At 41.1% G+C, this 17620-nt stretch overlaps 1 protein-coding gene across 1 annotated transcript; it reads right to left on the bottom strand.

The window, feature by feature from the left end:
* Positions 1-11648: 11648 nt before the first annotated feature.
* Positions 11649-14862, bottom strand: LOC147898675 (uncharacterized). Its single transcript, XM_087379391.1, has one exon. It carries the CDS (start codon positions 13834-13836, stop codon positions 12109-12111), a length of 1728 nt encoding a protein of 575 aa, XP_087235517.1. The 5' UTR covers positions 13837-14862; the 3' UTR covers positions 11649-12108.
* Between the last annotated feature and the right edge of the window lie 2758 nt (positions 14863-17620).

Here is a 17620-nt window from a genome sequence, read left to right as displayed (position 1 = left end):
TCTTGAATCCTAAGAATGAGGTTAATGTCAAAGTCATTACAACCATCCTCAGGTTTGATGCAGCCTTTTCCTTGGCTTTATACTTTGCTTATTTTGATTAAACCCAAGAAGCTAATACTTTTTTTTTAAATATAGTAATGTTATAGCAAATTTTCTGCAAAATATACAAAGCGTTTCATATATGCTCGATCCTCGTATTTCGGAAGTGCTTAGCAACAAAGAAGAAACCATAGAGAATGTTTGCAAGTCATTGAAGCACATTCCTATGAATGACGCACGAGTTATTTTTACAGCATATTATGAGAAGTAAGCATCAAACCCTACTTGTTTTTTCTATTGCATTGCTAGAATTGTCTCAAACACAGTAATTATTCTTTATTGATAATGCAGCTCACATTGGAGTTTGGTAGTCGTGGACATCCTTGCGAAGAAGTGTTTCTTTGCAAACTCAATGACATCCGTCCATGGCAATGTGTTAGAGTAAGTATAGACTACACTTGTTGTCACTTCTTGACATGTAGATTGATATGCAATGCACATATTCACTGTTGTTATATGTTTTGATATGCAGATCAGCTCAAAAATTAGTAGATGCTATCGACATAGTAATGCGGCAATGTGACTTGGCACAACAAATAGAGTATATAACATGTCAGGTATCACATCAAGATAATAGCCACATCTATAATTGTGGATGGAGGGTGGGCTACAATTGCTTTTTGGTACTTGGTCAAATTTTTGAGATACAAAATGACACCACACTATCAACATATACGGATTTGCATCTCTATGCATTTATAACATGTACCATTCGAACAATCATTGATTGCGAAATGAATGCCATCAAAGAGTCAAAGAGGATAGAAGACCTCAACTCTACAAACATGGCTTCATTAAAAGAATTGGGAAGCTCTTTTAATGTTAGGGTTATGATTCAACATAGACCTCAGTATCTTGAATTTGGGGGAGAGGAGATTTCAATTCTCTCTAGAGCTTCAAATGAGGTCAATAACAACGTTATGATGGCCATTCTCAAGTTTGATACAAACTTTTTCTCTACTTGATAATTCAATATTTTGATTAAATCTAATAAGCTAATAAGCTAATATTCATTTATTTTGATTAAATCTAATAAGCTAATATTCATTTATTTGTTGGTGCAGTATAGTTATCTCACGATTTGGTAGAGTCGTACAAAATCGTGTGTATATGTTGGATTCCCTCCTTTCTCCTATACTTAGCGATAGCAGAAAGACAATAGCCGATGTTTGTAAATTATTACAGTCTTTACATTTACATGGCGTGCGAGTCCTATTTATGGCATATCATGAGATGTAAGTATCATGGCAACCTTTATTTTCATCTTATACTGGCAACATTGTGTTAAATAATAATGGTTCTTAATTATTCGTGTAGGGAACATTGGAGTCTGGTGGTTTGGAACCTTGAAGACAACTATTGTTGGTTTGTTAACTCGATTGCAGGCTTTCATGGCTCAGTGCAAACGTAAGTATTCTATTAATCTGTTGTTACTTCTATATTATGTACCTTATGTGATAGATACACTAAGTTTTTTTAATATGTCACGATGAGCAGGTCGATTGAGAAGTTGGTATCTGCTATCAGAGAAACAGGACAGTACAAAGACTCGGTAGACTTCCAAAAGCGTTTAGTAGTAGAGCAGGAAGATGGGCATAGTTGTGGGTGGAGAGTTGCCTACAACTGCATGTTGATTTTCAAAGAAATTTTCTCACTTAAGCCACAAATCTCATCGGAAGACTCTTTGGAGCTCAAATATTCAGAGGAGGATATACAATTGTTTAGGGCTGAAATCATTCGAGACCTAATTACTGCCATTAGAATACAACGTGCAACTGAAGCAATACCAGAGCTTCCCTTTAAGGAAGAGGAGACTGAGTCTACTATGAAAGCACTGCACACTACAGAAGAAGTAGAAACCCAATGTACACCTACAGCACCACAGCCTCCACTGGAAGCATCAGAAGAGTTGCCACCGCCTCCGCTTGCATTTAAGGAAGAGGATACTGAGTCTACTCCGAAAGCACTACATACTACAGAGAAGAAGTAGAGACCGAGTGTACATCTACAGCACCACAGCCTCCATTGGAAGCATCCGAAGAGTTGCCACAGTCTCCACTAGAAGCATCACAAGAGTTGTGATGCATGTATGATGTTGTGTTTGTAGTTTTTGTTGATTATACACCAATTTGTGACTTATTACTTAAGTGGCATAATCATGATATTTATATAATTTCTTTATGCACACAATTTTATGATATGAATGTGTGATGATGTGATTATTTGGAAATAAATCCTTGTGTGATGAGAATTTTGATATGAATATATGATGATGTAATATTTGTAATATAATTATTTCATGCACACAATTTTATGATATGAATGTGTGATGATGTGATTATTTGGAAATAAATCCTTGTGTGATGAGAATTTTGATATGAATATGTGATGATGTAATATTTGTAATATATTTCTTCATGCACACAATTTTATGATATGAATGTGTGATGATGTGATTATTTGGAAATAAATCCTTGTGTGATGAGAATTTTATTTAGTTGGACAGTCTCCACTCACTTAAAGTAGAGCATTCGCAATGCTTCTCTCACTTTATTCCAACCCTTATCCTTATCATCTCCACTCACTTAAAGTAGAGCATTCAATCTCCACTCGCTTTATTCCAACCCTTATCATAGTGAACACATCGTGCCACTCACTTTATTCCAACCCTTATCCTTATCGTAGTGAACACATCGTGCCTTAGTGCACTTGTATTCTTCCATCCTAGTCCTTCCACAAACACTCTCTTATTTCTTACATCCTAGTCCTTCTGAGTAACTTGTATTCTTCTATCCTAGTCCTTCCGCAAACACTCTCAGAGTCTTCTTTCATCCATCCTGATAACCAAGTATTCTTCTATCCTAGTTCTTCCACAAGCACTCTCTTCTTTCATCCATCCTAGTGCTTCTCATTAACTTGTATTCTTCTTGTATTCTTCTATCCTAGTCCTTCCGCAAACACTCTCAGAGTCTTCTTTCATCCATCCTGATAACCAAGTATTCTTCTATCCTAGTTCTTCCACAAACACTCTCTTCTTTCATCCATCCTAGTGCTTCTCATTAACTTGTATTATTCTTGTATTCTTCTATCCTAGTCCTTCCGCAAACACTCTCAGAGTCTTCTTTCATCCATCCTGATAACCAAGTATTCTTCTATCCTAGTTCTTCCACAGACACTCTCTTCTTTCTTGCATCGTAGTCCATCTCCCTTTCTTTATCATCTCCCCACCCATGGATGTCCTTGGCATTGTCGAAGACGTGGAGTTCGGAATTAACAATCTCAAAGAATGGATTGCTGACCAAGGAGCACAGAGAGAGGCCAGAATTCGACAAGGTTCTCCTTTGACACACATGGAGAGAGAGGAATTTGCTGCACAAAGGCACGCAGAGAGGGAGGAGACTCTCAAGATAGCAGACAGTGAAAGACTTCTAAGACGTATGATAAAAGCACGACAAGATCTATTAGACTTCTTAAGTAACCTGCGTTATCGCAGCTCTCGTCATGGGCGATTTGATGCGGATGCTGAGAGAACAATAAGAGCCTCTCAGAGAAATTATAAAGAAACAATTTGTGATTGCTTAAACTTCTTCTTCGCATGTAATTATGTTGAGGATACAGCTGTGGAGGCAGTGAAGCATTGGGTTGTTGAGAAGATAAGAGAGACCAATGATGAGATCTTCTAGACTTAGATAAGAGAGACTGTATTAAGGTGTTTTTTGACACCATATGGCTTTGTATTAAGGTGTTTTTTGACACCATATGGCTTTGAGTAATATGATCTACTTCTTGTACAAATGTGATGTTAAGATGATGTTAAGAGAGACTGTATTAAGGTGTTTTTTGACACCATATGGCTTTGAGTAATATGATCTACTTCTTTACAAATGTGATGTGCTCTTTTTGAAATGTACTCTAGTTTTCATAACATGTCACGCCATTTTTTCTAATTTGATTTTTTAAAATCTTACTTTTTTGTCTCTTTTAACAATGTGATGTACTCTATTTTTAACATCTCACGTCATTTTTTCTAATTTGATTTTTTTAAATCTTCCTTTTTGACTCAATGTTTTGTTTTATAAGAGCCTCTTTTTTTGAAATGTTTTATCCAGAATTATCTCACAAAATGAATTTGGACAGTGCAAGAGTCCAAAATTAATGAAATAGGTGTTTATTGCTTTTTATTTCTAAATTTCACCATTAGAAAGTAACAATATATTGCTTTTCATTTTTTAATTTCACAATTTAACAGTGGTATATCATCCAAATAGCAGGAAATTAAATTTAACGAATTTAAGTACTAAGAAATACAATAATTTCAACCACCGGGCTGGTCAATAACTAATGTATGTTCAACCACGCTAGTTCAGGACAACCACATAATTGGTGATTGAGCTGAAGTAGCCACGATTGCATGATGTTCCAACCATTGGGCTAGTTTAGTAAAATAACAATATATTGCAAAATATATATTGCTGCTAATTTATGCTCAACCATGCCACCGGGATGGACAACAACTAATGTCTGTTCAACCACGCTGGTTCAGGACAATCACATAACTGGTGATTGAGCTGAACCAACCTATGGTTGCATGATGTTCCAACCACTGGGCTGGTTTAGGACAATCACATTTAGTCCAAGCTTGGTTTAAGAAATGAAACGAGTAAACTATCCCAAAGCTTAATCACAAACAACCACTGGGCTGGTTTAGGCACCACTGACCTGTGTTATATCTAGCATGTGTATGATGTGCTCCTCAAACACCTTGGTCCCGTCTGCTTCTTACAGACGTCCTTTCTATTTGGACAAACTCTCGTATTTTTGTGCCAAAACGTCGTCATTGTAGCAATGACTTCCGCACTTAGGCTATCTCTCCTTTTCTTGCATTCTATTGAAGCCCACAGACTTCTCGAATCATGATGATTGTGCATTGCTTCTGCTCTACGTTCAACCGCTGGAACCATGTTGGTCCTTCTGCTGATTGACAACATCTTCGACATTGTGCGCCCAAGCCATTTCTCCTTTGTTTTAGGGGACACCAACATAGCTAATGTCATCCTCTTTGCAGCTAGTTGATCTAAGCTGTGCACCACTTTCACTTTTTGCAGGCCATTTCTCAGGTTAGAGAGCATCAGCTCTTGAGCGTGTATCTCCTGAGGTGTTGGTAAGGTTGTTACTCTATGAAATTTAGGGTGCAAGCTAAAGCTTGTAAAGACTCGAGACAAATCACTTGAATGGCCTGACGTTGGTGCCTCGAATGCTCCCACCAATCGTGACACCACAACTCATGTTCTTCGCTACGATGGCAATGATCGAATGCATGTATCTGCAACCGCTTCTTGTTGCTGCTCTACAAGGAGTCTTCTTTCTTCTTGTTGTTTCTCCCTTCGCAGATGTTGCAAAAGTGTCTTCCATTGCCAATTCGATACCGTGCTAGTGGCTTCCTCGACCCGCACTCTGTTCCTTGTGCCTTGACTTGGCTTTTCGACTTTCCTGTCTTATAACCTCTGTCTTCTTCTCTTGCAAGCCATGGCGAGCAGCATGTTGCCATTGATGCCATGGCCACGATCAGTCCAGAATAGACCTAGAGAAGCTAGCTGGTGAGGCAAGCAAAGAATAGAAGATAACTTACCCGAAAGAAGATAATGGCAAACCAAAGTTTGCACAAGGTCATGTCAAGGTGCGTGCGGGTTGCAAGGCGTTTTCCAAGATTTGATGGGCGGGAGGTGTGAAAATTTGAAATTCGCGGGAGTAGCAAAATTTCAGCCGTTGGTTTTCCCCCCTCCGACGATACACGTCAACAGACTTGGATATCCCAAACAAGTGCAATGTGGCCTAAAATGCTTCAAAACACAAATAGACCAAAGGGCACGCTATCGGGTTTGATGCTATGTATTATTAAATGCAATGACCTTTGGCATGCTTATGAGCCATATATATAGCAAGCAAGTGCATGGAAAAAGAAACAATTCAAAATTGTAAATAGTGTTGGATTTATTAAAATATCTTTGCACATGCACAAATTGCACTTTTCCAACTTCTTCCATTTTAGGGTGAATCTAGATACCAATACCAACAACTATCAATGTTTTAAGACCACCATGCACTAATCCCAATAGTTTGGATTCCAAAATTTCAATCCGTTTTGGTTTTCAACAAATCCAAAAAAAGTTATAGAGCGTGTGCTCAAATGGGTATGCATCACTTTAGCACAATATTGGAGGCCCGTTAACCCATGCATAATGATCTCAATTAGGTACAATGTCCTTGGGTTGAGGAGAAGCTCACGTAGTGTACTTCAAAATGATTACTTGGTTGCATGTATGTATAGAACGAAATTTTGATGCTTTTGAATAAATTGCTATATCCTATAGTCTTTAGGATGCATGCTTCACATGCAACATAGCACTTATAATGCTTTAACGGTCTTGTTCTAAATCCTTATTCCATAATTTTTTTCTCTCATGTTCAAGTTTGGAATGTGTACTACAACTTGAAGATAAAGTTTGCTAAATTCTAATGAGTAATGCAAAAGTTATGGGTCATGCAAGAAACCTATATACAAAAAAGTCCCTAAACCTCACAAAAATGGCTACACCCAAGCAAATAATGACCCATGATCTCTATAAAAAATAGTCAATCGAATCATGATGTTGTGGTTTCACATCAACCCTATGCCAATCTTGTTGGTTGCCTATAGTTTGTCGGGTTAAACACTCGACTAGATATTCTTTTTACTACCAATTTTCTAGGTCAATATCTGGCTACTCCCTTAATGCAATATTGGTCTCTGTAGCAAAACGTGTTCTAATGTATTTGAAAGGCACTTCTGACTTTGGATTAGTTTATCGATGTCATACAGAATCATATTCTGTGATGTCTCTTGATCTTTTGGGATATACAGATGTAGACTGGGCAAGTATGCGGTCTACAAGCGGTAATTGCTTCTTTATCAATGGTTGCTTGGTCTCTTGGGCAAGTAAGAAGCAACGTTGTGTTGTTGTTTCTACCACAGAATATGAGTATGTAGCGGCCTCTCTAATAGCTTGAGAATTGGTTTGGCTACGCCAATTGCTTACAGATATTGGACATTCTCCCTCATCTAGTACTCCTCTCAGATGTGATAATCAAAGTGCCATTAGTTTGGCTAAAGACTATGTTCAGCATAACAAATCCAAGCATATTGCTATTCATTATCATTATGTCAGATATGAAGTGAATAAAGGGATGATAATGATTGAACATTGTCCCACTTCTCAGATGCTTGTATACAGCCTCACTAAAGGACTTAGTAAGGCACGCTTCACAGTGCTACGATCAAAACTTGGAGTTCTTGCAACTTCTCTCTTCCAAGATTTATATATAGATGCACATCTACATTGCTCGCAATTTATGATCAGCAGTACATACTTGTAAATAATTGTACAAATGCATCACTTTAACTCTATGATCAACTTGTATACTTGTATATAGGAGCTCGAGTTTTTCCCTTGTGCTCCCCAAGGGTTTTTTCATCTGTAGCTAGAGACCTTTGTTTGAGTGGGAGTGTTAGAGTTATATATAGCTTGCTCTAACTTGATCTAGGTCTCACCTATATATGTGTAACTTGTGATCAATATGAATTAGTCTTTGGGAGTCTATTTGGTGTGTCTATCATCTCTTCTTCTTCTCTCTCAACAAACAAGAGTTGAGAACACAAGAAGAATCTAAAATTGTGTTCTATTGATTGTGAGAGACAAGCCTCTGCCCTAGATCATAGGCACCTCTCCTACATCAAAGGCAATCAGCCCTACATCATAGGGACTTTCTAAATCATTGGCACCTCCTAAAGAGGGCATCTTCTACTGCATCACCACCAGTGTCATGGTCCTAGACATCTCATAGCCAAGTGTGCTACACACACACACACACACACACACACACACACACACATGACTGCTACTAGATGCACACATGCACCTTAGAGCAAGCCCTTGATTACAAATGTCCCAACATACCCCTCCCCTCAAGGGTTTGCCTCATGCTATGTCAAGGATACATCTAGTCACATAGTTTCATAAGCCATCTCCTGGTGGTCAAGGATAAATCTATGGCTAGGATCTCATGCTAGCAAGGATGCCCAAGGGTCAAGGTTTACAAAATGGGATGAAACCCCCCCATATGGTTATCTCTCTTGCATGTACAAGGATTGTGTGGGCCTAGTTTCTCATGTCTGCAAGAGGTACCATGGAGGCAAAGACATATCGCATGGCCTACATCATATAGTGACCAGAGGTAATTTACAAAGACTATAACCATAACATTCTTTTTGGAGTACTATTCCAGGCAGATAACCTCAAAATTGACTACATGACCAAGTGATGACAAAAGTTCAAAGATGTTGGACTTTAGAAGGTCCAATCTTTATCTTTATCTACCACCAAAAAAATTTCTTCATTTGCTGATGGAGTTATTACTTCAACCATGCCTTTCTTCTTCTCATTGCAAAACTTTTAAGAGTGATTATTTTTGCCACAATAAGTGCATGGATTGATCCTCTCTCTCTCTCTCTCTCTCTCTCTCTCTCTCTCTCTCTCTCTCTTTCTAACATCCTACAATCAGCCAAGTGAGGTGATTCCGACCAGCCGAGGCGGGCCATCACTTGGCCTGACTAACAGACACTAAAGGAAGGAAACTCACCAACAGATGGATGGACGGAAGCTCTATACTCTATGAAAGCGACAGCTACTGCTGTAGATAGTTCGTTTGGAAAGAATGCGGGAGCAAGACCCTTTTATAATCTATCGCGTGCGGTACCTAAATCGACTGCGCAGTATCTCAATGGCCATGATTGGAAACCTTAAAAAAATCGAACGGTCCTCGATGCGATTTGTGGCACCTTAAAAAACACCGCACGGTATAGTACCACACCATGCGGTGTGCTGGATATCGCTAAGAAGGGAGATACCACACGGTAATTGCTCAAACCACAATATTTTACTGGTCGACAGGTCACCTTTAACCGGTGGAAAAAACACGTTTTTTTGCATTTAAGGGGTTAGGACGCATTTTATAATAAAAAAGTACATATTTTATTTTTAAAAGCATACTTTTTAAATCCATGAGTGTTGGAAAAATCGCTTCCAAAATAGTTCTACCATAAGCCATGGTATCGTTAGCAAAGGTGGTTCATTATTGCAAATGTTTCTCAATGATGTTGAGAGGGTATTTGGAGAATTCCAAAGGTAGATAATAAGGAGACAAAGGCAAATGATTTGCAGCTAGGAGGATAAGAGCCCCTATTTGTGGACACATAGGTGAGCCCCACATGTCTATTGGTAATTTAGAGACTAAAAATGATCCAGTGCTAAAGTTAGCACTAACAAAGGTGATGACTCTATTGACAGAGGCATTCAAAATTTTGAAGCAAATACCTCTAATGATGGGGGCGACTTTGCACCTAATGATATCTTTGAGGAACTTTTCAAGGGCTTCATAAGTGAAGGGGATGACGATGAAATGAGAGATGGAGGCTAAGAGGAACTTTGTGGTTCAATGCCCAAGCAGACATTTAATTAGGGGATTACAAAAGCTCTACTTCAAATGTAATTTTTAAATTTAAGATAGTTGTTGCTAAGTCCTTTAAAGCACAAAGAACTACGTTGACTCTTCCTTGAATTTTGAATACTCTATTAGATGTTTGATGTTGTTAAATAATTTTGACACTATAGATTGAAGTGTAGCTATTATTGATGGTCATATCTCGAGTACCACCAATAATCATTGATTGTTTTTTGGTACTTCATTATTGTTAATTCATATTTTCATGCTACTTCATGCAAAAGCTATGCTTATTAATGACAAGTTGACACAAGCATGAATACATTAGTCAAATTCTTGGTAGCTCTAAAAGGTGTCCCTTTGATGACCTTGCCGATGGTGAGAGGGCCTAGTATTGGGACTAGTGAGGCTCATAAGGGGGTACTAGTTTCCATCGTGGGGACAGTCATTACATACATCCATAAGAGAAATGGACCTTCCTTATATCGTTTTTAAAAGCTCATAGTGGGGCCACTTGCACTTAAACAAGATTGTGCTTTTTTCCAAACCACCATAATTGCATAAACGAATCTCATTCCATTGAAGGCATTAGCTTGCCACATTCAAGTGAGCCTCTATGCAATCTCTCTTTGCCTTCAAAATACCTTCATCCATAAAGCTTGTCCAAAATATCAGTACTTGGAGCTTGTTGATCATCACTTTTTTGTTCATCTCCCTTTTTTTTTGCCATCTCCTTAGTGAAAGGAAGGGCTACACACCCACCTTTAATCTTTCACATTGTTTTGTATAAAGTGAGCAAAGTTATGGGTCTAGCTCATTGCATTAAACAAGTCTAAACTCCTATAGTAAGCTCCTACAGTGAACTAGGTTTAGATTAGAGATTAATAACCCTTTTGATCTACCATTTTGTGCCATGACCATTATTCTCAGAGAATGCGATTATCATAAACAACATCAACCAAGGACTTGTGTGTTCATTGAAATAGTGATACATGTAAGTACTTAGCATCATAAGCCATAATTTGGCTTCTCTCCTTAGATCATCCTTGTTAAAGCTCAAAGTATAACATTGTATGTCAAGCCCTTCACCAAGTTACATGAAACAAATTTGCCCTTTTTTAGAAGTTCGATCACTTGCTCTTCTCACTTATTTCTGGGGAGGTTTATGCTAAATAGACCTCTAAATGCAATGCTACCTCACTCAAGATTATGATTACCCTTCATAAAAAATAATCTACTTTTGCTAGGTTGGCTTCTTGCATATGATCCAATGTTTCCAAAATACGAGCCCCATGTAGCATAATATCTATTGAGATAAAACACAGCCTTTACTAAGTTGCGTACATTGTGTACGAACCGTGGCATCTTCCTAAGTAAAGGCCTTAATGACAAGGTGGTCGTTGTGTCGGATGCGAGAAATTTAATGCCAAGGTAGCATGTGGTTCCCCACCATATTTTCCCCATTTTTTTCTCTTGATCAGGTCAATGGATTTGTGAGCATTCGAACCAAACTTTAGACTACAATATGCAACATTGGGCATTAGTTTTTCCCTACGAGTAGCATTGGTTTAAAGTAAGTTTAAGGAAGCGAGAAGAAAACACGCAGTTCTTAATACCGGGGCGTAAAATTGAGATCAATGCGCATTTCTTATGACGCCAAAAAGTTTTGAGCAATGAGAAATCGTTCAAATTGGGAAAGATCGATCGATTTGGAGACAATCTCGCGGCGCAATCGTAATTAGCATCTGGTCTATATAGAATCTGTACAACTATACAACCTCATTTAATGTCTCCATTAAATAGCATCTACAACTGATCACTGGAATCGAGCATAATGTCCTTGCAAGTCGTTTATTAACTACAACTGATCAGTGGAATCGAGAATAATGTCCTTGCAAGTCATTTATTAACTACGAAAGGAGAACGTTAAATCCGAACTATCCTTGTAAAACGAAAGGAGAACGTTACAATTTGAAGCAACTATACATGAACTGCCCTTTGAAGCTGTGTAAAACGAAAGAACGTTTGTTGTACTGTGTAAAACGAAAGGAGAACGTTTGTACAACTTGAAGAAGCATAAGAAATTTCTGCAATCGTTGATTTTACCTACTGGTTATATGCCATCGATAACGTGGTTAACTGTCCTTGAAACTGTGTGAAACAGAAGGATAACGTTTGTCATTGGTTCAAGAAACCTGGAGAGTGTGAGCTTTGATGAAAGGCCGCTGGTTACATGTCTTGGATGAATTATGCATCATGAAGGTCGACTGATCACAATGCGTACTTCAGGAGGAAAGGAACACAACTCGCAGCCAACAGGAAGCTCTATGATGAAAAATTCAACGAGTGCTATAGTGATCAAAGCAGATATGATTGAGAGATCTCAAAATTTAGGGATCAAACCGATGTAGCAATCTTATAAGAAACTGATAAGACATCTCAAGTTTACGTAGAGTTAAGTGATGAGAGATCTCAAGGAAGCTCGACAGGATTGGCATGGATTGCAGGATGAACAGTGCGTTTTTGCCATCCAACTAACCAGTCCAAAATGGCAAGGCTCGATGAAGGATGCCTATAAGCTGACCTGCAGCTTGCTGTATCTTCTCTTGCAACAGATCTTAGGCCCGCAAGCTCGCGAGCTCCTTGTGACGATGCATCCTCCTCTTCCCACCCCATCGCCACCTCCGTCTCAGACAATGCTCGCCTGCTCCCGCTTGCCTTCAGCCTCGCATTGGTCGCAGCAGACGGCAGCCTGAACGACACCGCTCGTTTCCATGGATCGCACGGCATTAGCACCACTTTGCCTGCCATCGTTCCTTCACCTTGCACGGAGACTGACCCTCTTCCATTCGTCTCTGGAGACGATGCGGTCTCGCTTCCTGCATCGGCCCTTGTCGATGTAGCAGTCGATTCTACTTCCACAGCCACCCAAGTGTTCGACAAATCGGAGAGTGAAGCTTCGGCTCCTGTGATATCTGCTGGCGCAACCTTTTCCTCTGCCGATAGAAATCTTCTGAAGCTTGCACTCGCCCAACACGAGGTTGTGCTCTGGCTGCTTAAAGGAGACATGCATATCTCTTTACCGTCCGTGGACAGGCTCGCCCGACGGAAACTCAGGACGTCTAGCCGTCTGGAGCTCACAGTGCTTGGCCTGTAAGTAGTAGTAGTGGTATCTATGACTACTTCGAGGTTGGACGGATCAACCACGTACTCGTATGAACCTTTGGAGTAAGACCTGCAAGATGCGCCTTCTCTGCCGCCGCCTTGTTCTATCATCCTGCATCTACCAAGCTGAACCGCTACCCTTCGTCCACTATCATAGACTGAACCACGCCCCAACTCTCGCGAGTCAAATCCTTCCGCAATCACAATGCTGCTGTTCCCTAGCGGCTGGCTGTGACGCCGTGAGTCGATTGCATGAATACCTTCGTCACTCCGTGATCTGCTTGCCCCTGACTCCGAAAATTCATTATGTTCAAGGCGTGATCTGCTTGCATCCACCTCTGAAAATTCATTACGGTCAAGCCTTTGTCCCCTTTGTGCCGCTCCAGCTTGGAGCTCTCCGCCCCTTTCATCACAGCCAAGCTGCACGCTGCTTGAACAAGAATCTAACAACAACCCAGCTTGTCTGGACGTGGGCAGATCCCAGCATTCTGGCTGTACGCCCCGACGACACAGAGGGCAAGTCGAATGCGAAAGAAGCCATGTATCAATACACTCTGTATGGAAGGCATGACTGCAGCTCGGTAACAGGCGCAAACGATCCTCACTCTGGAATTCGCACAAGCAAATCGCGCAGTCCGCGCCTTCCTTCAACCCTGTGACCGTCTTGTAAACGAAAACTGGCAGGGCGTCAATTAAAGCCTGCTCGATTCCTGAATCCTGTATATGAAACAGCTGCTGTAGTTGCCCTTGCAATGCTGTGAGGGTAACTATTGCACCAGGATTCCTCCGCTGATTCCTTGCGAGCCATCGAATCAGCAGATGGAGAAAGGCCGATAAGAAGAAAATGATAGTGAGAACAATGATGATTACCACTATACTTGGGCTAACCTGTGTGTTGGGACTGCTTGAGTTCAACTTCCTGAAATTCTTATGAGCCAATCCTGGGGATCTCAAAGAAACGGGTGAATCATCTAGTTCCGATCCTGCAAGAACCTGAATTGGTCGAGAAAGCACGGAGAGAAGAGGGAACATCATCTGGAACGTACACAGTTGCTGAACCTTGCAGAACGCTTGCTTTTAACAGTTAGCGTCGCTAAAACTTATGGACAGTAAATCTGGAGAGATTGGAGCAGTATCGTGTTGTGACATAAAGAGCCGCCCAGAACTATATTCAGAACACGATCTAGCCTTCCGCTGGAGAGGTAAGCACTATGTCCGCCAAGAGAGTACTAGAGCAAGAAGGCAGGACGCTCTACGGGTCCATGCGGCACCGCGATTGTTAAAGAAGGGGAGTGAGAGGTAAGCAGAGGGTTGAAGGCGTTACAGGTCGAAACCATTCAACCATCTGGATATTGACAAGACAGACGACGGGGCAACAACTGTGCATGAGAGCTTGTTCAAAAGCTCCACCTGTGAGTGTGATCTCTCCGTCTATCGCCAGTTCATTTTGAAGGGCAGTAGCGGGAAACCGGGAGGTTAGGGCGTAAACGAAGGATGCTGAAAGGAGTTGAAAGACTCGCCGAAGCACGAGGTAGCAAAGTCTAAAGACGGCGTCACGACTGGAAAGCTGATGAACCACGAGGCCGGGACAAAGGGCAAGAAAGATTTTAGAAAGGAGGTGGTGACTCGGGAGGAGACTTGGACTCAAGTTGGAAAGAGATCCGCTGGACAGAGAGCTAAAAGGCGTTCCAGGGGTAGGAAGGATACGGAGGGGTGGACTGATGAGGAGCATGGGAAGGGGAGCCAAGGGCGGGGAGGTCCCAAAGCTTGAGAGGGATGAGAGGTGTGCACCGTGGTCCGTGCAGGCTTGCAGGAGAGCGAGGGGTAAAGGTCGGGTACTGAGGACGATGATGACTGGGAGGCTGCGGTAAGATATATTGGGTATCGACGAGAGGAAGAAGACTTAGATGAAATGTGAGAGCGCCAAGACGATAGATGAAATCAGAGCGTCAGCAATCACAAGGTTGTGAGTAGCATCCCGTGAAGAGCAAGCTTGAAACGCGGGGATGGCGATTTGGCAATTGACAGCACTGCTGTTGACGGTCGAGAATTTTGAAAATTCAGAACAAGATGCTGCATGCCTTTTGAGCTCACAAGCATCTGCTCTGGAGTCTGGAACAGCGGTATGCAGCGTGCTTCTTCCTAATCTGCAAGCTTTGAACCTGGCCAGCAGCTGCCATCTACGGAACTCAACCACTGGCGTCTCTCTGCAGCAGTGATTGTATGTTTATCACTGTGTCTCGACGTTGAACAGACACAGGATATTAAGTCGATGATTTGAACAGATTGCATACATCGAACGTTCAGTCCTCGGGCTGTGCCTTTCTGATTGCCTTGCTGATCAGCAACCGTAAATGCAGCCAACGGCAACCGGTTACGAAATCCAACTGGCAACGACCACGGAGGCTGTGCCGCGGTAGGCTGCTTGTAATAGTTGCTACAGTTCCGGGTCTTGGGACTCCACATAATAACTTACGTTGTGGACGCTGGACAGTGTGGTAGTTATAGATTCGCCCTGAGATACTCAATAGATTGAAGCACATTATAAGCTATCAGCAGTAGGCCGTGCTACGTCTTCATAGATTACATTAGCTACACGGAGACGTTCCAGCTGCTCACAACAAATAGTTTGGAAGCATATTCTTGAATGTAGCATGAAATGCTCAGTGTTCTTCAAGATTGACTCTAGGAAGGCCACTCCGTTATGTTCGATTCTTTAATCTAAATGATGCACAGCTATTGGTTTCTTTTTTTGATCATAGACACATAGAAAATAGCTGGTGGCAAGTTTGTCATGGGGATTCTTTAATCTACATGAAGCACAGCTATTAGTTTCTTTTTCGATCATAGACACAGAAAATAGCTGGTGGCAAGTTTGTCATGGATTCTACAGCTAACAAATATTAAAGTTTGTCATGGATTCTACAGCTGACAAATATTATTAGTGAGATAGATTCTTCAACAGGAAGAGGTCGAGTAGGGGAGATGTCAAAACGAAGAGCAATTGCAAGTGACAAAAATATATACATAGCAGTTAATAAATAGATTGGAGAAGCTAAGCTGGAGATGAATCAGTTGAGCTGGAGACAGCACATACTATTCATGTGTTGAGAAATAGAAAGTACTACAGAGGAAACACAATAGTTGGCGATGCAAACTATAGAAAACAATACATTGCCACCTTACCTTGTCAACAAAATGTTGGCATTGCAAACTATACGTAACAATGTTTTTACCTTGTCAACAAAATATGCACTAGGGGCCTAAAATTCAAATCTTCGCTTCACAAGCTTATTCTATCATTTAAAAAAAACTTTAATTATGTGAAAAAATGGAAAAAATTTTAGAGAATTGTTTATTGGCACAGAAACACTACACGCGAGCTCTTCTGTGAAATGCAATGGCAATCAGTTAGGCGAGCCGAGCTCCTTAATCGTGATTCGTAACCCTTCTTCCGCACGTCGTTCGTCTTTGAAAACTTCAGAGTTGTAACTTCTGATCTATGCAAATGATCAAACAAGCATTGAAGACGGCCTCGCCTAGTACATAGTGGGTCTTGCAATACCGAATGCTATAGCGCGAGTTTCAACAATCGCGATTACGATTACCCAAACCCCCAGTCTCCCTCTCGCTCCTCTCTCTCTCTCTCTCTCTCTCTCTCTCTCTCTCTCTCTCTCTCCGGTCTCTCTCTCTCTCTTCCCCTCTACTGTGAATTGTGTTATCTCTATTATCGCACCCGACACACGAAGTAAAGGCCTACATTGAAGGTGCATGGGGACAAGGTACCATCGTTGTTGTGTAAAAATTGATTGAGCTTGGCCTTTTGCTGCATTGCTACATCGTATACTCACCTGATCATCCAGACAAGGTAAGGGAGCAAGCAGAGTCTAGTCTCTATCTCGTCTCTACAGTCTCCACCTTGAGAACCTACACCCTCCATATGGCATTTAGCATGTAGTTCAAATTACTCCAAAAGAACTTGCACCTTTCATTCAGTATGCCTCCAAGGTTGTGGCCTTCTGGTTTTGGCATTCAGTTTCCATTGCTCCTATAAAGGCCTTCTAGTTTGGGCATTCAATTTCAAATGCTCAGGTCATACATTCGAGTCTTGCTTACAGCAACCTTCTCAAGGCTTCCATAGTAGTCCTAAGGTTCCCTTTTGGGTTACCATACAAAGATCGGGGTAGTGTAAATCTAAGAGCCCGTGCATACAGGGTCAAAAATTCACAGCTGGTGCGACGTTGAGGCTTGGACATGAATTCTTCGTGTGAACAAAATTGCTCAAGCATTTATTAGTTTGCAGTACTTGCACTGGAGCCATCAGCTGCCATTGATGAGCTGCAATGAGCTCTATCTTGTGGCTGCAGGGTTCTCCATGCCCATTTCTGATTGGCTAGGCAGATGCAGGAACCACATTCCAAGCTTTGGAGCATAAGGTCAAATCCAGATGACGCGCTTCTATTGGATAAAATAAAAATCATGCACTAATGCTGAAAGCTACACCCTGCAGAAATGAGGTACGAGTTTGAGCTCCAGTGGCGCTCCAAAGCTACAGAGCGTGAAAACACACCACCAACGTCGCATTGTTGGATCGTGTACACAGAGCCTAAGAGAGCTATGCTTGCCCTTTCTTGAGGGGTTTGCTTCCACATAGCATATAAGTACATAGGATTCAAGCGAGCCATGTGTTGTGTTGTGGCAAAAAGTTTTATTTTTTTTTCAAAAGAAAAGCAGAAAAAGAGCACCACCACATGAAAGCTATGGCATAAAACATATTGGATCAAGAAGATACGAGGGACATAGCAATCCTCGAACTCCC

The sequence above is a fragment of the Dipteris shenzhenensis genome, chromosome 9, assembly GCF_047967505.1.
Source record: "Dipteris shenzhenensis isolate YYH24624 ecotype China chromosome 9, Dip_SZ_1.0, whole genome shotgun sequence".
In the NCBI taxonomy this organism is placed as follows: Eukaryota; Viridiplantae; Streptophyta; class Polypodiopsida; order Gleicheniales; family Dipteridaceae; genus Dipteris; species Dipteris shenzhenensis.
This window is presented reverse-complemented; position numbering and strand designations above follow the sequence as displayed.

Excerpts from the sequence above, each read along its gene's own strand:
- LOC147898675 (XM_087379391.1), bottom strand. The coding sequence starts at position 13,836 with ATGATGTTCCCTCTTCTCTCCGTGCTTTCTCGACCAATTCAGGTTCTT.